Below are 22,661 nucleotides of genomic sequence, written 5' to 3'. Positions count from 1 at the left end.
TCTAAACCCATGGACCATCATTCTACTCTGGGGGCTGTCTTTCCAGTCCCAGGACACTTATGCTATTCCCATGGACTGGCATTTAACTCCGAGGGCTGTCATTCCAGTCTAATAACACTGATTCCAGTCCCAGGGGCCATCATTCAACTCTGGAGGTTCTTATCCAGTCACGGAGCAGTTTATCTGGGTCCAGTGACCATCATTCCACTTTGGGGGCTACCATTCCAGTCCCAGAACACTTAAGCTACTGCCAGGGACTGTGATTCCAGACAAAGAGCATATTTCTCCAAATCCGTTCCACATTTTCGTTGTAACTTTTGTGTGCTATAATATATCTCAAGGGAGCCCATGCAAGCCAATTGGTATTGCTGCCTCCCATTATATCCAACGGGCCTTCAAGCATCTCCCATTGTTCCCAATGGGCATTCCTGTCATTCGTTTTAGTACATCATGCTGGTTTATTCACTCACATTCTGGACCTGTACTTTTGAACAGCTTTCCTGAACTGGGCTTTCTGTTTTCCCTCCCTAGATGCACTGCAGGAAGGCGCGTCCCCCTCGCTCCCACACACCTGCCCTGGCTTGTTGAAACAGTGGGTCCAGACTTCCCCATTTCCGGTTGGGTACCCGACCGGAGAGAATTTTGGCCAAACCTTGATCTCGCCTCCCCCCATAAGAACTATGAAAGAAACCCTGTTTTTTCTTCGGCTAGCTTAGAACACTTTTCTCCAAGGCTCAAACCCCCATGCAACTTTTAAACAAAGCATTTACTGAGAGGTATTAGTAAAAGAGAGGACGGTTTGCGCAGTGCAAGCCAACAACTCCGCGCCTTATTAGTTTGCAGTGCCAGGCTCCCGCCCGCAACCTTCGATCTGCTTTGCCCGTCTCCCCCGCGGTCTGTCGCTCGCAAAGCCAGGATTCCAGCTTCGGCGGCGGACCCACCCGGGAATCCCGGCAGCTGCTGCTTGGATTTTGGCAGTACGTGCTGCCTCCCCCCAGCGGAACTCTTGCTCGCTCTACGGCTCACGTCCCCGCGCGCGCTGGCTCGCGCCGCCGTCCGTGCTCGGCTGTGCACCGAGCTGCTGAGCGTCGCAGGCTGGCTCGGGCGGGCTTGGAGCCCCAAAGCAAATGAGTCCCTGAAGCGGAGGAGCGGAGGGGAAGCAAATAATCCTAATGAGCACAGGACCATAAAACACGGCTTTTGCACCGAGCTGAGGCCGCCTGCAGCTTGACTTCTAGTTCTTTTTCTTGGGGGGGGGGGGGGAGGGGGGGGGTGAGAGCGCGTCTGCGGGCAAATTGGAAAGGGGAGCGATCGTCCCATATGAGCTGAAGGAGAACCGGGAGGTTTAGGGAGAGGGGTAAGTATGCCGTCGCACGTCGTTTCAAATCAGGGGGATTCTGCCATCACTCCCTATAGATATAGGGGGTGGTGATTCTGCTCGGCAGAAGATGGAGAAGGCGGCGCAACGACTTTGCTAACTCTTGGCTTACCTGTCTTCGTGCAAAAATAATTGTTTTTGCATGCAAAAGGGCGCTTGGAGGGGAAGTTGGAAGCGTTGCGGCTTTGCGTCTAGAGTAGCTCGGGAGGTTAGCTCCCGCCGACAGGCGCTTGGCAATTCGATGCGCCTTACCTAGGGAACACAATCTAAAGAAAGAGGTATATGATACATATACGTGCATGCATTAAGCGGCGTTGCTTTCATTTACCCGAGCAGAGTGGTTAAAGTGCTAAGGAAAAAAAGGGGAATAAATGTGGAGGGGTTGGGGGGGGGGGGGGGGGGGGTTTGGGGAAGAGGTAGAGACTTGGCGAGTTATTTATTTATTTGCATTCGGGATTCTTCCCAATAGCTAGGAAAGAGGGGTGGGTGGGTGGATATCGGTTAGACGAGGAAAGAACGACCCCTGCAGTTGCATTGCGGAAAACCTCCTTTTGCTTGGTGAGGAATTACGGGCGCTGAGCTGTTTTTTTGGCAAGGAGACCTGGGCTGGGTATTTTCGTCCTCGGCTTTAGCTGTAGGTGAAATCGCATGCAAAAGCCTGAAAATCCTTTGCAATGTGTAATCTGAATCTCTTTGCGCTCATTTTGTAGCCAGCGGGAGGAGAAGAAGAAGAGACGCCGGGATGGTGATCGGTGTGGCGATGCCCCGGTGAGGCGTGCAGAGTTTGGGGACAACTTGCGGTTCAGGTCCCCTGGAATCGAGAGTTTCCGGAGCAGGGGAATCGGTTGGGGCTTGGTCGTCTATGTCTTGTTGGGAGATCTGGCGGATTTGTCTCGCTCTCCTGGAGGAAGAAGCCGGTGCCGGCGGTTGGCTCCTTGGTCTTGGCTGGAGGGCGAAGGCACAGAAGGGATCTCGTGTGAGCGGTGTGGAGAGAGAGCTCGGACATGTGTCAGCACATCTGGGGAATACAGGCTGCAAGTCCGAAAGGAGGTTTTCGGGAATTGCGATATTGATCTTTGTTGTTTTTTTTCGCCGAGGGATGCACTTGGCATGAGAATCGGAGGATGGAAATTGTTTGGGAGGTGCTTTTTCTTCTGCAAGCCAATTTCATCGTCTGCATTTCAGGTACGCAGCCAGAACAACGCAAAGGAGAGGGAAAATATCGGTATTGTCGCTTGTCCCCCATCCCCAATACCCTATTGTCCCATAAGTGCTAGCAGTATGTATTTAAGAAAACCACTGGGTTTGCCTTGCCTTAGTTTTAAAGTGGGTGAATTCATTCAGCAGCCCGGGGAGGATTGGCCCCTTTTGTTTAATTTATAGTGTTCCTTGGTTGGAAGAGTGAAATGCGGTGCTTTTTGCCTAATGCGGTCTCTTGTTTCCTGGGACCCACCACGGGTTGCATTAAATGAGTTGCTCTGTTTAATTCATCTTGCACAAATGTGTGGCTTTTAAACTTCTTAAACTTTTTGCTTTGAGAGGTGGGGCGTTGTGTTTTGGAGGACGCTTCAGCCATCTCCAAAGCAGTGGCTTCGGATCCGTGCATTTATGTATTTTCTTCTCCCTGGCAGTTTACTCCAGGGGCGTTGCGCCTGCATGTTGGGTACTGGCACTGAGGTTTCTCTCTCCTCGTTTGTGCACACAGCAGGTAATTCCAGTTGTCAAAAGGACCTTGTCCAATTAATGACTAGGCATGGCCTGGTGTCTGCCATTAAGGATTACAACAATTTATTCTCCGGGGAAAACACACTCTTCTACTTCAAAAGCCGCTGCTGCTCTGTTAATGTGTCACGTCATTCATGCTGGAATAATTATGTTGCAGCCAGAGAGGAGCAGGGGAGGGGAGGGGAATGAACGGAGTTTGGGGCACTTCAGATTAAGCCCTTGGAGGTGATCCTGCTACTCCCTGTTTCTACAGGTGGATGCTCAGGCCTTCCGTTTTGAAACTGGAGGGGGGGGTACCTGTGGAGACATGCTCGCCCTTGGGAAGCCCTAGGGGGGCAAGGCCTGTAGGGGGAGAACCATCAGAACCTGGACCTGTGTCTGTCTTGAGGTTGGCTGGAACTTGATCTGTTCTTCTCAATTAGGAGCCAGTTGCCCTCTGCGTCCAGAGATGACCAACTCTCTGAAATCATCTGTTAGTTGTTTTCTTTATTTAGTCAGTTACGTGTGTTTTTCCGTGCCTTGGCACCTCTAATCCCTGGAGAGGTATCATCTGAGGCTGTCCTTCATGCTAATCTGTTGCCTCAGTGCCCGACCCTGCAGTGTTGACAGATGTATCAGTTTGAAACCATTATATAAGAACCTCAGCAGTCTTCCTTTAAGGGGGGGGGAGATTCCACCCTTAGCTGGTTTTTACAGCTTTTTTTTCCTTTCCCTTCTGGTCATTTGACTATCAGAAAGGGCCTCAGTGGAGTCCACCAGTTCCATGTTCCCCTGCAATCTCTCACCTAAGGGAAAAGCGACATATTTGCTTTCTCTCACACCTGACCTCACAGGGGTGAAGGTTTCCCCCTTATCTTGCCAAACCCTCAGCCTTTCCCCTTCTATGCTTCCTTGGCAGCCACACGAAAGGGAAGTGGCGCCCTGTTTACCTGAACTACTGAAGGAAGGGATTTTTCTACCCCTTTCTCTACTGCTGTTGGTATAGATAATGGTGCCTCTTCTGATGCGGGGGAAGGGGCACCCAGCAACCCCTTCCCCAGAGCATATTGACAAGAACAGGTCTAGAGAAGGACAAGATAAGAATTCTCTTTAGCCATCGAGCACTGTCTCCCATGCACGCTTTTTACCTGTAACTTATTAGGAACTGCCCTCTTCTGAACAGTGGGCATCAACATTAGCCAGAATTCTTGTCTGTTGGCATGTGATGGTGCAGAAGGTTTCAGACTTTTTTTGGTGGCCTCAAGAATCTTGTACAGACAGGAGCATGCCTGTGTGTCTGGCAGAATAACTGTCTCCTGTGCCCTGTGTGACTGGCACCGCCTCCACCCATGGGGTCCGTCTGCAGGGCTTCAGCAGGTTACATCACAGCCTGTGTAATCTTATTCTGAAGCTTTCAACCCCAGGGGGCAACTGACTGCTCTTTTGAAACAGAGGAATTGTCCTTTGGGTACCAGAAGCCTTCATACAGTTGAGTGGCAGTGGAGGAAGTACAGAGGATAAGAAAACAAGGGCAGTAGAGTCCCTTCCAGTAGTTTAAATAGCTCAGTGATATTTTGAGAGGGAATGAATCTTATATTATATGGGGGGGGGGCTGTGTCCATTCATCATGTTTTTCAGCGTATGAAAACATTCTCTGATAACTGTTTGTCTTCTTGAATAAAATAATATGTGGATTCCTAATCTGAATTATGCTAGGATTCTAAAATATCCAAGTATTTTGCAGATGTTTAACTTCCAGCCCTTTATTTTTCAGGAATCTTTCCCCCTCTCGCTTAGGAATCTTTAATAATTGTTGCTAATAGAGAGCATTGGACTGGTTCTCTAGAGTGTCCTAGCCCTATAGCGTATACCAGAAGAGCATTTGCTAGGAGCTTTTACTGTTTTGATTAGATAATGAATGGCTAGAAAACATAAAATCAACCCGCTGTGAATTGTTCAAGGTGGATGCTCAATGAAATCTTTTATTTCTGAACCTTCATTTGTTCTGTATCAAGCACACACTCAACCTGAATAATGTTTGGGAGGAGGGAAATAATTTCCCCCCCCCCAAAAGTCTTCAACAACAGGTAAAAATGAAGGGTAAATAAATTTGTCTACGGAAACACTGAAATAAATTGAAACAAAACCAATATTTTTCCTTCCCTTAGTGCATTAGTAAGCTGCAGATGAATGACTGTGCTGGCTACTTGCATGTGGATTCAGGGGATCTGAAACAGTACTGTGGAAGGGGTTTTTTGCTCTTGATCTCAGGAAGTGCACAGCCATGCTAATGGGTAAGGAGAAGATCCAGCTGAAATGACATCATGGCTACCTGCTCAGTGTAGTAGTCTTAAGTTCTCTGACAACGTTTCTTGGGACCGTAATATAAGATTATATCATATTCAGAGCATATTTAAGGGAAAGCAAAAGGGGTTTTGGAGTGTATTTTTGTACACCATTGTAGTCATTTCATAAGGAGAGCTTTCATTGAACAAAGCTTCTGGCCTTGGTGCAAACTTGTTTTCATGGCATAATCAAAATTAGGGATCTTGTATAATTCCAGGGGTTTCCCCCTGTTTTAATTGTTCTCCCTGCATTTTGAGTTGAATGTTGGCCCTGGAGGAAATTGATGGTGCCTGAAGAACTGTGGTAGGTCACTTAAGCTCTGAAGGGATGTTAAGGGTGCTCCGTATGCTGAGGGGGATTGAGTAATTGCACGGTCATGTTGCCAATCCGTGGCCACTTAACACATTCATTTGTTCACTCATTCACTCACGTAGGTAATTCACTCAGAGTCAGGGGCTTACTCACTGAAGTGTTGGCTCAGTTTTATCGTAGTAGACAGTTTTGAGACGAAGGAGCCAAATACATTGTGGGAGTGTCTCTTCCCAGCTTCAAATACAATTGCAGTGCTTGGAGGCTTTCTTGTAATACAAAACAACACTTTTTGCAGTTTGTAGCTGTAATTTGTAAGAGAAGGGTGGAATTTTCAGAACTGCTCCAGAGAACAGCAACAAATATGTGAAGGAATGAGTATGGCCACAATAAAGGCCTTACAATGAAGGAACGTGAGTGGTTTTTCCCTAACCTTGGCTGCTCAGGGAGTCAAATTCCGACAGAGCTTGGGTCTTTGAACAGTGTTGCAACATGGCATTAACTGAATGGTGTGGTGCCAGGAGAAGTGTTGTCTTTTTTTTTAAAAAAATGATATTAATATGACATCCCATCCGGCTGCAGCAATCTGAGACCTTCAGATAATCGTGACACTGTGTAAAAGGCGTATGGATTATGCCGTGTTCTGGCCCAAATCCTTTTTTCCGTGTAATGCCACGACAGATTAATTAGCAGCAACATTCGCAGCTGTAGGTGGGATGCTCCTGATCACATAATGGCTGACACATTTCTTTGCACAGTCATTTCTTTTGCACAAGCCTTGAGTAATGTTTTCATAATGTTAAAAACGAGGCAGCCAGGTGCAATAGAAAACATTTGAGTCTCTCAAACATTGGCGATAAGCAGTCTGACGATAGCAAAGAGAAGGAGTCGTTTTGTCGCTCGTCTTGGGATCTCGTTCTGGTTGTTTGTAGCTCCTGTTTATTAAACTTGCTACAGAATTTACTGTTCCAATGAGCAACAATGCAGTGGGTGCAGCCCACAGAAAGCTGTATGATGGTTGGAAGGCTATCTACGGGACGTTGAGTATCATGTAAAGATACACTTAAATTCCATGGTTTTGTGGAATTGTAAGCATACTTAATTTCCTCTTGATAGCTTTTCCTGTTGTTGTTTTTTTAAATCTATATTTAGGTACGCCAGGAATGAAATGTGTCCAGATTATTCTGTCCCATGTGTTGTTTAAGCCTGGTCACGTATCTTCAGACATCTTGTGACTGTGTAGGTCCAGAATACCCTTTCTCTGGCACCAAAGAAATTCTCTGTGAGCTTTGTGGAGAGAGCTTGGTGGCTTCCCAGAGCTCTCTCTCTCGGAATAAATGCTTCTGGCCATAGGTGGAGTATGCTGAGTAGATGTAATACAGCCAAGATGCTCATGTCCGGGATTAGGGATAGGAGACTGTGTTTTCCAAGATGGCTTGAGGCACAGCACTTCCATTTCTGATGTGAACTAGTCTTTTCAGACATTAACCAGTCTTCCTCCTCCCGTCCCTGAGAGGATATGATCCTCCTCTAGGCTGAAGTCCTGCCCCTTTGCTTGCTGTTTCAGTGTTGTGGAATGTCCCTACCAATGGACGTAAGAAGGGCTTCTGATTTATTTATTTATATTTGATTTAGATACTTGTACCCCACTTTTCTCTGAAGTGGGATGCAAAATGGATTACAGCATTGTTACCCTTCCTCTATTTTATCCTCACAACATCATCCCTGTGAGGTAGGCTAGGCTAAGAGAGAGCGATTGGCCCAAGGTCACCCCACAGACTTCTAGGGCAGAGTGAGGATTCAGACCTGGGTTTCCTTGCTCCTAGCTCAATGCTCTGATCACCACTCCAAACTTTCATTCCTGACCTTTTGGAAGAGGTGAAAGTAGTGCTATTTGTTGTGGCTTTTCAGTGAAGGGTTTGGATAAGTGGCTGGAGAACTGGAGTGTGTGGTGTTGGGGATGTGTCTTTCTTTTTAGGGTGGCTTAAATGGTATGTTAATATTATTGGGAATATTTTAATTTTTAAAAGTGCTGTTATGGTTAACACTGGTTATTGCTTTGTGAAATGCCTCGAGCCATTTCAGGGTGAAGTCAGAATATCGATTTTTGAAATAATTTTTGGAGGTGTCCAAATAGTTTTGAAATTTTTTTCCCCTTCTAAAATAAATGTGTCTGCCAAGGAGGTGTTCAAGGCAACGTACAATAACCCCCTGCAGATGTTTTGACGTTCGCGTATTCATCGTTCCACTGACCCAGATGTCTTGTTCCATTTACCTCTTTAAATCGTGGAGTTCTCAAAATGTCAACTTGCTAAACCATTCACAAGCCTTCCTCTGCCAAATGATAATGGAGTACCCCCTAGTGCTGGGGCGGGTGGCGAGCAGTTGGAGAAATGCCGCACTTTCTGCAGAACAATTGAACATTTGGAGTTGGCTGTGACCAGCTGGCGTAATCTCCAGCAGCTTTCGGGAGTCTTTATATGGTGCCAGAGGCTGCAGTGATTTCCAGATGGTCTCCGCAACAGGGAAGGGCAGTGGCTATATAAATACCTTTGTCTGGTTTCAGCCAGTCAATTCATATGTGGAACTGAAGCCGGTGCATCTCTCCAGGTCTGAGTTTTCCTTTGGCCATAATAGTAGAGCAGCAATATGAAACACCCATTAGATCTGAAGCTGCTGTTAGTTTTACATGCCACTGCAGTATGGGGTGGACCGTATATGTCTGGGCAGCACTGACTTAGTTGCTCACTTTGTTAGATTATGAAGGGACTTGTGCAGCACACAGCTCAGGTTTTGGTATATATATAGCCCAACACACTGCAGATATCTGAAAAGAAGACTTTCTGTCCCTCGAAACCTGGCACATGGTGTTCCTCATGGCAGCAGTAATTCAGGCACAGAGGAAACAAGGCTAAGATGCGATGCAGTGCTGGAAGTGGAAACTCCATATCAATTTTGGATTTGTGGTGGCTGCCAGGAATGTAAGACTGAAAGTGGTACACACCACACATACGTAGGCTTTGCTCTTTTCCAAGCGTTGAAAAAGCTCTCATTTTACATGTTTTAAAAAACACTCAAGTGTTGAAAGAAAAAATTCTCAAAGTATTTCCAGGAAAAATATTTATTGCAGAATAAATCGTATATGTACTAGTGAATAGATAGAGCCCTGGCAAATCATTTTATTGGCTTTGTTTTTTCATTCTGTTGTTAGCACTTCTAAAACTACTGATAACATAGTGTAATTGGTACAACATTTTGCCAAAAGTATCTGGTACTCCCATCCTTGTCACATTTCTCAGACATAAGTTCCACATCTGTCAGGAACCTAAGCCTAGTTCCCCCTGGATCACCTTTAGCAAGTGAGCAGTGCCCAGGCTAGTGAGTCTTTGAGGTTATTTGTACACAAGTAAACATATATTTATTTATTTATAAATTCAATTTATAGCCCTCCCTCCCCGCAGCGCAGGCTCAGAGCTGCTCACAAATAGGCATAAGCCAACAGATAAAACAAATTAAAACCATATAAAATCATTACTACATTTACATATATCTGATGTCGATTTCAGTAAGGCTGGGATTGGAGCAGGGGATGCATAATCTACTTAAAACAAGATAGTTTTACTGCAATTTAGGAGTGTTTTATAGTTGGTTTCCCAGTTGGGTTAAGTTAGATCAGGATTGTGATCTGGTGAAATCCTAATTCCTCTAAGTTTGTTTGGGTGTTAATTATAGTTTGGAAACAAACAAATCAACTTGGTGCCTGGCTGCCCAGGTAGATCAGTGTCTGGAGAGCTTTTGTGGAACATGCCCTTTAATTGCGGAAAGAGCTGGTGGGAATATGTCAGAGAAGGAAAGCATAATTATGCTGTACAAATGGTATTATTTTTATCAGCAAACTAAACCTAAGGCAAAAGGCTATCTCAGTTGGTGTCTCACAAGACTGTCAGATTAAAATCTGTTGCCTGTAACTGTTTTTGAGTTTTGTCTTGGTATCTTACTGTTAATTAAATTACAGCAGACCATAAAGACAGAGTTATTTTAGAAACGCTGCTCTTAGAGCTGTAAAAGAGGCTTGTTGTTTTCTTGAGGGCAAAGGTTCTTTATTCAACTAAATTCTATTACATTTCTGGACCCAGGACCCACTTTTTAACCCACAGGTGTCAGTATAGACCCAGTTATGTGTCAAGGGCTGGACCCTAAGCAAGCAGACTTAAGGACTTGGAGATAAGATGCTGAAGTCCAAAGTCAAGTAACTATACCATAGTGAGAAATAAGCCAGCACAAGCAGGTCCAGAGAAATCCCTTCCCTGCCAAAGCTTTCTCTTGTCCTTGTTTTGTTTCTCCCTGTCCAGGCACCCCATTGGTTATCCAGTGCTCCTCACCAATGTGCTTGTGATGCAGAACCCCCCTTCAAAAGATCAGCTGGCCCTTAGCTTTTTCTGGGGGTGGGAGGGCAGTATGTGGTATACAGTGCACTGTAAACCTACCTGAATGGTGGGGATAGGTAGTGGCTGGGCCAGGTAAGGAAAGAGAAAGAAGGGGGGGGACTTTCACAGGGAGGGGAAGCTATTTATTGCAAAAACATGGGTGGAGCTTGGCAGAACTGACTGGTGGGGTGGCTGGGTGTGGAGAAGAGAAGATGAGGCAATGCTTAGTGGCAGAAGAACTCTTTTCATCACTGAGTGGCCTTTGCCATTGGGCAGTTGCTTTCAACATGTATGAAAAGAGAAAATGTGTGACACTCTAGCTGCGGGTCCTTCCAAAATCAGCAAAAAAAGATAGAAAGAGGTGGTTCTATAGGGACTCATGACCCAGCAAGTGGGGCTGGGCAACTCACATGAGGATCACAACTCATGGGCACTGGTGTGGTTTGTTGACACAAAATGGTTGCCGGAGGAGGTGGAGCCAACCATCAAATGACTTCCAGGAGAGGCAGAACCAGCTGCAAAATGTCAAGGAGCGAGGGTATGCATAACTCTGAAAGTAAGTCTTTAACATTTCAGGAAGAAGCTCTGTTTAATGGGATGCCTTCTAAATTAACATATCGTTTAAAATATTTTCTTGCAAACATAAAATAAGCAGGGGTCTTTTCTTAGAAAAAGAGCTGCAGGAGCTCATTAGCATATGGTATGCTAATGAGCTACTAGGCGATTAGCATATGCCTCGCCCCCTGACATCACTGGAAGTTATGTCAGAAGGGGAAGCAAAAAGGAGGGAGGCATCTTCAAAACCCTCCCCTCCACTTCCCCAGCTGGCCTGCGGGGGTGGGGAGCAAAGAGAGAAGGGGCCACAGAAGGAGGAAAGAAGAAGGAAAGAGAGAGAGTAGAGAGAAGGAAAGAAGGAAGGAAAGATGGAAAGAAAGAGAAGGAAAGAAGGAAGAAAAGAAGGAAGGAAAGGGGATAAAAAGAGAGAAGGAAAGAGGGAAAGAAAGAGAAGGAAAGAAGGAGGGAAAAGAGAGAGAAGGGAAGAAGGAGGGAATGAGGGAAACGAGGAAAAAAGAAGAAGGCGGGAAAGAAAGAAAGAGAAAGAGAAGGGAAGAAGGAGGAAAAGAGAGGAAAGAATGAAGGAAGAGAAGGGAAAAGGAAAGGAGGGAAAGATGGCAAAGAGATGGAGGGAGGCTCTCCCACCACCACCACTCCATCAAGCCCCCGCCACCCCCACCCCCGCGGATCCCTTACTGCTTTGGCAGGGGCCAGGAAGCCGGCGGCAGGGCTCTCCAGGCGTCCCCCAAGCAGCAGCACTTCTGCGCGGGCCCAGGGAACCTGGCGGTGAGACTCTCCGGCGTCCCCTGAGCCACAGCGCTTCTGTGTGGGCCCAGGGGAGCCGGTGGCGGGGCTCTCCTGCCTCCCCCGAGCCGCAGCGCTTCTGCGCGGGCCCGGGAAAGCCGGTAGCGGGGCTCTCCTGTGTAGGCCCGGGGGAGCCGGCGGTGGGTCTCTCCGGCCTCCCCTGAGCCACAGTGCTTTCGCCAGGGGGGAGCTGGGGGCAAGGCTTGCCGCCACCACCCTTTGTGCGGGCTCCTGGGCTGCCAGAGTGTTGCTCTAGTGTGCTCTGGCCCCAAAAGACTCTTGAAAATAAGTATATACAAGTAGGGAACCTACAAGAACTTGTGGAGGACATCTCATTTCTCCCTCCCTATTTCCTCTTTTCCTTTGTTGGAACCCTTTTTCTCTCCCCCTTTTCTCTACTTTTGTCCTTCCCACCCACCAGATAACCTTCCTTTATCTGTCCCCCATTCTTCAGTTTTCCTTCCTTTCTTTCCTCCCCTGGCAGCCTCTATCCAGGAAAACTGCAGCCTAGTTGTGCAATGCCAACTGCCAGGACAGGCCATGTTGAGTAGTGGGAAACCTGCAAAGTTTTTTTGGAGGGGGAGTAGAGCTTATATTTCCCCTCTGTGCCCTTCTCCACACTATTTCATCTTTCCCTTCTCCTGGTAATCCCCATATCCTCACATTTCTCTGCTTTCTTTCCCTCATCCACCAGCCAACCCGCCTTTTATCTGCCTCCTTTCTTCAGCTGTATTTATTAATTATTTACTTTATTTATACCCTACATTTCTCCACAGTGGGGTACCAAAGTAGTTTACATCATTCTGTTTTCCTCCATTTTACTCTCAACCCTATGAGGTAGGTTAGGCTAAGGATGTGTAACTGGACCAAGGTCATTGAGGAGTTTTCACAGCAGAGTGCGGATTCATGTTGGAAATGTGTGTGTGTGTTGCAAGGTCTAATTCAGTCATTATAGGGTTAATCTGTTTTACCTTGTGTGCTATTGTTTAGACTGACCTGGGAGGGAGTCTTGGCTCAAAGCCAATGGGAAGATAGCCTGGGAAATCTAAGTCTGTTTACTAGCAGTCATTGGTTCATGTGTTCAGGTGATTTCCTTCTAGGGGTCAAGAAGAAGGAGAATCTCCATTACAGTTGTTGATGTGAGACTGTGTGGTCGGTCGGTCTGTAGCTCTGTAGAAATGTAGCATTTGTTATTTTGTAGTTTCCTCCTGTGAACCCTTCCCTTTAGAAAAAAAGCTTTTTTACACAGAAAGAAATGCCTCCTCCAGTGAAGCTCTAAATATCTAAGTATTTTTGCCTATTTTTCCATCCTGGGTCTCCAAAATCTTAGTCTGAAATGCTAACCACTACACAACACTGGCTTTCATGGTGTAGTTGTTGTTGAACAGTAGGAAACAGCTGTGCCTGGTTGAGTCATGCATGGTATCAGGTTGTTCAGTGGCTGCTGCTGAGCCTGACTTAGATGTGTCCTCCCTCAAAGGCCAAAACAATCCCTAGAAAGGGGCCTGTACCATCACTCTTTTGCTGACAGAAACTAAGACTCGAGTACTGGCAATACTGTGTGGTTACCTAGAGGTGTGGTGGCACAGATAAATAATTAGAAAAATGATAGGATGGGAGATCATTTTTTAAAATTACAGTTTTCTAAAGCACTCTTAATAAAAAAAATCTATACAAGAGATCATCTTATAATGCTAGCTTTAACCGTAAAACTATTAATAATCCTAAATTCAAAAGTTCGCTGTATTGCACTATCTCAACTTGTCCTCCTGTAATTTATTGTATTGATTGTTTTTCTGTAGTTCTGAGTTATAGTAAAAGAACTGACATTGCAATATCCACAGAACAGAATATGCTTAATGTAGAAAAATCTCCCTAGATACATTTGGGTTAAAGCGCCTATTCTGATATTCTATAAAATTATTCTATCATAAAATTTTTGAATACTAATGCTAGTTTTCCCTACTGTCTCCAAATATTATTCAGTGAGTCAGTACAGTAGTTATTACTTTCAGTATCAACTTCATGTATTGGATCCCAGAGATGATTTACACAGGCCTGAGGGGTGGTGATATTCACCAATCTCCCCTCCCAAAGCAGACCTCCAACTCTCCCCTGATGCTGATGCTGTTCCAGGGGGGGGGGGGGGGGGGGGGGGGAGGTGTGGTGAGAAACTCTTGCTTTGTGGACAGAACCCTATGCATAAGTGGAAAATCTTCTTCGTGGTCTCTGTGCATCACACCTCTGGGATATAGTGTGCCTGCGCCGACCTTGATCACTTCCTCCTGAAAGCGAAAGGGATTTTCATGCCAGCTCCCCAGTCATGTGCCAGCCCCACTGTGCATGAACAAGGGAGGGGCACGACAATCCCGCCAGTTCTCTTCTGACTGTCGCACTAGTAGGATCTTCTCTGCTTTGGTCAGTAAAAAATTTGGGCTTTTAGGCCTATTCCTCATTTTTTCTTCGAAGTTTCATCGTTTTCTTCTTGTTTATTTTTGCTAAGTTAAAAGAGTTTGTTTCTATGGATTTATTTCTTTTTGGACTCTGTCGTGTATTGCTGCCCTCTCCTGGCCAATGTCCAAGAGGTGGGGTGTCTTTATATGGTGCCTTAAGTGCGGCAGCAAGATTGCCCCCCCAGACAGACACTTGCTTTGTATTTTGTGCCTCAGGGAATCACACCAAGTGAACTCTTGTGCTCATCGTGTGAAGTTTTCAAAGCAGACTAGGAAGAACAGAGCTGCTAGACTTCACATTGCGCTATTGGAGTTAGCGCTTTCACCGATGTTGTCACAGGACACTTCAAGGCATGCGTCAATGTCGACTGCCACCTCGGGATCGATGGCTGCGCTGTCCCCGATATCGACTCACATAGATGTCAACCGCCCGATGCTGAAAAGCTCGGCCCAGACATCTTAATCCTTAGCCAATACTCCCTCCAAAAAATGCAGGGAAGGCAAGGACGGTTGGCCAGTCAAGCTTAAAAAGCATAAGAAAACTCCCCCTTTGCAATCTCTGCTGACCCCTCAGAGGGCCACGGAATCGAATCTTTCGGGGGCTGCCTCACTTGACTCTCAGTGCTGACAGAAGCCACAAGGTGTACCTTGGTCACCTTCACTGCGTCCTGTCCAGCTCATAGACTCTGAATACGATATGGACTTGACACAGATGTCCCGGTCTTCCAGTGTCAAAAGTCTGCACTCAGACCACAGAGCCGATGCATTTGTCCGGCCTTCACAGCACCGTCCTGATGATCGAGACCGACCATCGGCTCTGATCCATCCGCCACCACCGCCTCCTGGGACCAATTGCAGTGACAATACATGTATGGGGCCTATCTATTTACAGGCAGGATGCTATGGTTCCCACTCCAACCAGTGGAGTGGGACCATCAGTCCACCTCTTCACGCATCTCCCAGTATTGAGATCCTCCATCGATGCCGGAGTTCGCGAGGCCCCACCTGTCAAGACGGACGGGCAAACCTCCCAAGCCGTTGCACCCAACAGTTCCAAGGTTTAAAGAGCCATTGAACCCGATTCCATCAATACTGATGCTACCTGTGTCATTTTCCGAGTCGTCTGAGCACTCCACCTCTTCAGACGCCTCCTCCCAATCAGGGGATGAAAACCCCAATCCTCTGGTGGAATCCTCGCTGCCTCAACAAGTGGGTGATGATCTTCCAATCTCCCCTTCGGAAGACTTGAAATCCTATGGAGATTTCATCAAGCGGATAGCTAACATGCTCACACTGTCTACGGTACAGCCCCCGCCTGCTATGACAGACTCCGTGTTTGATATCATTCAGATGGACACTTCTACACCGATTGCCTTACCGATGACTTCAGTCCTCCTTCAGGAAGCCAAAGTCCCATGGTTTCACTCGGCATCTACACCCGTCTTGAGACAGAGGGTAGATCATATGTAGATCAACATAATTCTGTTGTAATCACTTCTTCCTCCAAGGGCAGACGCAGTCATTCCACCCCCTCTGAGAAAGAAGGAAGGAAACTTGATTCGTTTGGAAGGAAATTTTATTCTGCGAGAGCTCTTGACATCAAGACCTCAAATTATACCGCATGTATGGGGAGATATCAGTTTGCTCTTTGGGAGCAGATGTCTGAATGCAGTCCTCCCTGAGGATGCTAACCGTCAGGCTTGCAGGATTCAGAAGGAGGGAATGCTTTTGGCTAAGCATCAGCTCAGTGCAGCTAAGCACACATTGGATGCGGCCACCAAAACGCTGACTTCAGTAGTTACCCTCCGACGTCACGCCTCGTTGTGTTCTACTGCCCTACCACAGGACACCAGGACTCTCATTGAGGACCTTCCATTTGAAGGTGAGGGCCTTTTCAGTGCCACGACTGATATGGTCCTGCAAGACCTAGACAAAAGTATAAAAACGTCGTGGAACTATCCAAAGCGAAATCCTGGAACAAGCCATGGTCTTGCAGATCCTCTCTTAAGTTGTCCCCGGAAGCTCTTAAGTCGTCCCCAAAGTGGCAATGCTTCCCGCCCTTATGGGCACAAACCAAAACTCATCTGTCTCTCAGCCTAAAGCTAAGACTCCGAAAGCTTCCAAGCAGAGCCTTTGACTCCTGTCGTCCCACCCCAACCCGCCTGTCTCCCTACTTGGCTGCTTGGCAGCGAATAACATCAGACTGGTGGGTACTGTCCGTCATCAAAAAAGGGAACCTCATAGAATTTATGCAGGTACCTGAGGCCCCCAACTTCATAATTACTCCACCATCCAGTACGCTCCTGGAAGAAATCCAGAACCTTCTTCAAAAAGACACTATTGAACCAGTCCTGACAGCACAGCGTCAACACGGGTTCTACTCCCATTATTTTACGGTCTCCCCAAAAGACGGAGGACTCTGTCCTATTATGGACCTCAGGGGACTCAACTGGTTTATCTCCTATCGGAAATTCCAAATGACAACATTACAAAACATTCTCCCCCATCTCAGCGAGGGTGTCTGGATGGTAACCTTGGACTTGCAGGACGCATATTTTCATATAGCTATCCACCCATCACACAGGAAGTTTTTGCATTTTGCAGTTGCGGAAGGCCATTTTCAGTAGAAGGCCCTTCCTTTTGGACTCTCAACAGCACCCAGAGTCTTTACAAAAATGATGATTGTCATCGCGGCATACCTCCATCTCCAGAGTGTATGGATCTTTCTGCACATAGATGATTGGTTGCTGGTAGCAAGCACCAGAAAGACTCTGCTCAACCATATCGATTTAACGCTGGTCACCTTAGATGCGCTGGACCTGATGGTGAACCTGAAAAAGTCAATGCTCCTTCCTTCCCTGAGAGTCCAGTTTATTGGAGCAATTTTGGATTCGACTGTCTGCTGAGCCTTTCTCCCTCCCAAAAGGGCGGAAGACATTATCGCTCTCATCAACCTGATAAAAGCACAGGGAGATGCATCAGCGAGGCAGATTCAACAGTTCTTGGGCCTAATGGCCGCCACCACAGTGGTTCTTGTCTTCGCCAGACTACAGATGAGACCACTTCAGCTGTGGTTCCTCAAACGTTTCCATCCACAGTGGCAGTCCCAATCTCAATGGTTCGTGCTACCTGTGCAAGTTCTGAATTCCCTGCAGTGGTGGGAATCTCCAGACAACCTTATTCAGAGAGCCCCATTTCTTGCACCCAGCCCTGATGACCCTAACCACGGATGCATCCCTGTGGGGATGGTGGGCTCACCTCCCAGGTGTGTGTGTGGGTACCAAATGGGAACCGCATGTGGCCCACAAACACATCAACTTCCTGGAACTACCCGCCATCCAATATGCCCTAAGGTCTTTTCACCACCTCGTGGCTCACCGTATGGTGGCAAACCTGACAGACAACACAACCGCACTGTGTTACCTGAACAAGCAAGGCGGGGCAGTGTCCAGGGGGCTCTGTCGACTGGCCTGGGAGATTTGGACTGAGTGTCAATCTTGGGGCGTGTTCATCATTGCTGCTCACCTGCCAGGATTGCTCAATGTGTATGTGGACTTTCTGAGCAGAGGAGGTGCATCCCTCCATGAGTGGGAGCTCAACTGGGTTTACCTCCAAGCAGGCTTCCACAGATGGGGTCACTCAGAAATCGATGCGTTTGCGACGCGTCAGAACACAAAGTGTCATCTGTTCTGTACCAGGGCGGGACAGGACCCGCTGTCTATGGGTGATGGCCTCTTGTTCCCATGGTCGCGCAGGCACATGTACCTGTTCCCACCAATTCTTCTACTAATTAGAGTGTTGAGCAAGATCATGATGGAACAACCTCAATGCATCCTCGTGGCACCATGGTGGCCACGTCAGCACTGGTTCCCGACTCTGCTCCACATGTCCCGAGGAACATAGATACATCTCCCCCCGGCACCATATCTCCTCCTGGCTCAGGAGGACCAAGTGCTTCACCACGATGTAACACACCTCAAACCCATGGCATGGAGAAACCCTTAGCACAGCTCAGAAATGGGATACACCTTGTTCTGTTGAACTGTCGGAAGCCAGCTACATGCGCTTCCTATGAAGGGAAGTGGAAGAAATTCCAGTTGTACCTCGAGTCGTTGTGTTTACCACTGCCCCCTATGGACTTGAGGGTAGTTTTTGGATTCTTGTTGACCTGCCTGGACTTGGGTCTTAGTTGTTCTTCTTTAAGGGTCTGCTTAGCCACCATTTCCGCCTATCATCCTGCGGTGGGTGGCTATTCCATTTTTTCTCACCCGCAAACGAAGCAGTTTCTGAAGGGCCTCACTCGCCTCCGTATTTGGTCTTTCACCATGATGGTGTCACCTTGGCCCCGGATGTCTCTTTCCTGCCCAAGGTTGTTTCCGAGTTCCATTTGCGAGCGGACATTGCTCTTCTGATATTGCTCTTCCGACGTTTTCCCCATCCCCTATGAGCGACGAGGAATGCTCGATAGGACAAGGTCATTCCGTCAGTCACCGGCTTTGTTTGTCTCCTATAGTAGACCTGTGCAGGGGAAGAAGCTTTCCTCACAATGTCTATCCAAGTAGATTGTGGAAACCATCAAACTGTACTACTTACTGGCCGAGCGACCACTTCTGGGCCTGCTCCGAGCGCATTCCACCCGGGCAGTAGCCACATCCACAGCCTTCCTGAGAGGGTCGTCGCTCATTGACATCTGTCGAGCAGCAACCTGGGCTACCCCCCACATGTTCGTGAAGCATTACGCCCTAGATGTGTGTCTTCATCAACATTCCATGGTGGGATGGGCAGTGTTGCTGGTGGCGCAAGTCTAGGACCTTCATCTCCCTCCTCCAGGTAGGCCTGTTTTGCTTGCTAATCTCCCAAAGGTGTGATGCACAGAGACCACGAAGAAGATAATTAGGTTGCTTACCTGTAACTGATGATCTTCGAGTGGTCATCTGTGCATTCACACCGCACACCCTCCTTCCCCTCTGCTTTCGGTCCTCTCCTTTTTTATTTCTCTGAGACTGATGGCAGTGGTCAGAAGGAACTGGCGGGATTGTCGTGCCCCTCCCTTGGTCATGCACAGTGGGGCCGGCGCATGACTGGGGAGTGGGTGTGAAAATCCCTTTAGCTTTCAAGAGGAACCAATCGAGGTCAGCGCAGGCGCACTATATCCCAGAGGTGTGAATGCACAGATGACCACTCAAAGATCATCAGTTACAGGTAAGCAACGTGTTTTACTCTGGGATCCAGCCTCCCTCGTTTTTCAAATATTGGTCCCTCCGTATAATCCAAAAACATCCTCAAGGATAAGTAAAAGTATTGCAACTGAAGTTGTAATTGAAAGAGTTTGAGCTACTGGATTCAAGTCCAGCAGCACCTTAAGAGACCACTAAGATTTTCAGGGTATAAGCTTTTGAGAGTCAAAGGTCCTTTCCAAAATTTTTGATTTTTTTTCATACTTCTGTCACATGGGGATATCATCAGGTGCTGTGCATCTGCCACATGAATCTGGAATGGCTTGATTACATTTTTTTGATCTCACATGAATTAGGTATCATTGATATAATACTTTAAAAAAATTTCTCAAGCTAGTTGCAACCAGTATTCCCTCTAAGCTGAGTTCGTGTGAGCTAGCTCATAGTTTTTTAGGCTCCGGCTCACACATTTTTGTCTTTGCAGGAAGGATGTCTCCAGAGCAAACTAATTTATGCAGCAGCTGAATCGCTCACTCACAACTTTAATGCCAGCAGATAACAAAGTAGAATTTTTGCTCACAAGACTCCACAGCTTAGAGGGAGCATTGGTTGCAACTGAATTTTTTATTTTATTGAACTACTGCTTTCCACATGTTGCAGCAAGATAAAACAACCCTTCCTTCTCTTTTCATTCATTTCTCTTCCACTCTTTTCTGATTCATCTTTCCCTCCACCTAATTTTTCTGTACGCCTCATTTATTTTCAAGTCTTTTAACTCCTGATCCCTATCCTGTTCGGCAACTGAATGTACGTAATAGGAGTATAGTAGCTAACCCCTATTAATATTATGAACTGAAGGGGAGGTAGTATTTCCCCATGATCTAACATAGTAGTAAAAGGAGAGAAAGAAAGAAAGGGGTTTTATTGTATTTAGCCATAGGCCATTACAAACAAAAAACAGAGAAAAAATACTATAAAACATAGATAATTGTATAAAATAGAGTACAGTCTAAAATATTATAAAACCATAAAACCGAAGTTATGAACAGTTAATTAAATCACAGCATACTCAGTAAGATCAATATTAACTAGTACCCCTAAGAACAGCGTTGGCCCGTATTTTCTTTGCAGTAGTAGTAAAAGGATGCTTCTCTCCTCTTCTATCCTTCACATGCATGGTAATGTAACGTTAATCTATTTTAGAAATAGAACTCCCAGTTCCGACACTGGGTTGTTATCACTGTGTTGGTGGTAGCTCTTTGTAAAGACTACTTTGCTATGTAAGAAATCACAAAATCTTTTTAATGTCATTAAAAATTAGATTTATAACAAATGCCATACCTAGTCTTTCTCACCAGTAGGGAACCAAAGCTGCACTGTCCTCCTGTCCTCCATTTTATCCTTACAACAACCCTGTGAGGTAGGTCTGGGTGAGAGTGTGTCACCCAGCAGCCTTCTGTGGCAGATTGGGGATCTGAGCATTAGAGACACATGACTGGTGCTTAAAAGCTCTCTTATTACATGTTGCCCGTCGTGAAGGTAACCTGGCTAATTCCCTTCAGTTTTGGCACTGCAACTTCCATCATCATTCTGGGGTTGGCGGCCCATTTTCCAACGTGTAGTAGTATTTTCTAATGAGTTATGCCTACCACAAACAAGAGACCCTTAGTTTCCATTTCAGATAGTGGGGGGAGGGGCCTGGTGGAACAGCTCCACTTTACAGGGCCCTGATCTCAACTGGGAGCATTTTCTACCAGGTCGGAGTCAGGGCTGAAGACAAGGCGGACGTCTTTCAGGCCGGGGATCACTAGGCAGTGCTGGTTGGAAGAGTGCAAGGCTCTTTGGGGTGCATACTGGGAGAGATGGTCCTGCAGATATTAAAAATTATTGACTTCTACACGTTATCCATTTTTTGTGTTGTTTGTGGTATGCCATGTCTTTTTTTTGTTTTGTGTGCATTCTGCTATCCTAGTACTGTTGCATTGCTTATTGGATGTCTTATGCTATCGTAATCCTCCTTGAGTGTCAGTGAGAAAGGCAGATTACAAACGAAGTAAATATATATATATATATATTTAAAAACCATATAAATGTTGTAATGCATGCCAACCAATGCATGTTTTATCTCCCTTGCTTCTCTGTTTGACATTTACACAGGGATATCGATTCTATTTGCCAGGCGTATTCTCCCCCAAAACTTTACATCTTTTTTCCCTGCAGTGACACAAAACCTTGAAATGTTTTCCCACATTTGTGAATGAACACTCAGATTTCGGATTTAATTTAATTTATAACCTAGATATGTTTCTATAAAACATAGCACTTTTTTAACACTGGAGCGACGAGAGTCAAAGCAGTATAACCCACTCACTTGCAAACTAAGATTGTTCTTTCTCTTTGGGCCTGTCTTTCTCTCCCCCCCCCCCCCCCTTTTATGGATAATGGCTACAACTTCAATACAAGGACAAAAAAAGAGTTTGGGACATCTTTGACATACTTCCATCCTCTGCATGAAAACAGATCTTTATAGAAGATTGCAATGTATCCAACTCTTAATATTATTTCCAAAGCCACGTTTATCCAGAAATTTTAAAAGAAGGGCCACTCAACCGTGTCAAAAGCCTTCTGGGCAGCAAGGAGTATAAAAATGCCTTGTGTGTGTGTTGTGTTTTTTTTTTTACTTCAGCTATCCAGCCGAGTAATTTTCTAACAATATCCAAGAAGTGTCTATTTTGAACAAAGTCAGCTCCCAGTGCATGTGCTGACAGTAGCACACCAGACCATTTTACTTTGTACTTAAGACTAGAAAACCAACCAAGCAACAGAGATGCTGGCAGCATTGTTGGGACCATCAGTGTGGGCAACAAGGTTCCCTCTAAGCTGTGGAGTCTTGTGAGCAAAAATTCTACTTTGTGAGCTACTGGCATTAAAGTTGTGAGCAAGCAGTTTGGCTACTGCATAAATTAGTTTGCTCTGGAGCCGTCCTTCCTGAGCCAAGACAAAAATGCATGAGCCAGAGGCTAAAAAACTGTGAGCTAGCTCACACTAACTCAGCTTAGAGGGAACATTGGTGGGCAAAAGCAGCAAACATAGGCTATATCATCAGTTTACAGACCTGCACAACTCCCAGCCAAGTTGAGTCCCTGGGATGCTGGTGCTGCTGAGGCTTGGCTTACTGCAAGTATATGGCCAAGTACAACCCTTCTGCCTCCCCCATATATTGTTTGCTGGCACACTAACATTTTCATAGTTAGGTGTTGCCTTTTTTGGCAAGAGTGTCAGACCAGGATCTTGGAGACTTGGATTCTGGTGGGAACCATGAAGCTTATTGGATGACCAGACACTCTGTCAGCCTGACCTACTTTACAGGGTTGTTGTGACAACAGAATGTGAAGGTAAGAGGAACAGGTGCCTCAGAGCTCTGAAGCCCCACACAGTTTGTTCGCTTTCAGTTCTTTCCCTCTCTCCAACAGTTCTTCTCTGCCTAAGTGCTGCCTGCTGCAAAGTG

At 46.3% G+C, this 22,661-nt stretch overlaps 1 protein-coding gene across 1 annotated transcript in view; it reads left to right on the top strand.

The window, feature by feature from the left end:
- Window positions 1-2,502: 2,502 nt before the first annotated feature.
- CA10 (carbonic anhydrase X) overlaps window positions 2,503-22,661 on the top strand; it is a 567,105-nt gene continuing 546,946 nt past the window's right edge. Inside the window, exon 1 of the mRNA XM_015411124.1 lies at window positions 2,503-2,563. Coding sequence (XP_015266610.1) covers window positions 2,503-2,563 — 61 coding nt within the window. The remainder of the gene's footprint in view (window positions 2,564-22,661) is intronic.

Source organism: Gekko japonicus, unplaced genomic scaffold, assembly GCF_001447785.1.
Source record: "Gekko japonicus isolate JY-2015 unplaced genomic scaffold, Gekko_japonicus_V1.1 scaffold764, whole genome shotgun sequence".
NCBI lineage: Eukaryota > Metazoa > Chordata > Lepidosauria > Squamata > Gekkonidae > Gekko > Gekko japonicus.
This window is presented reverse-complemented; position numbering and strand designations above follow the sequence as displayed.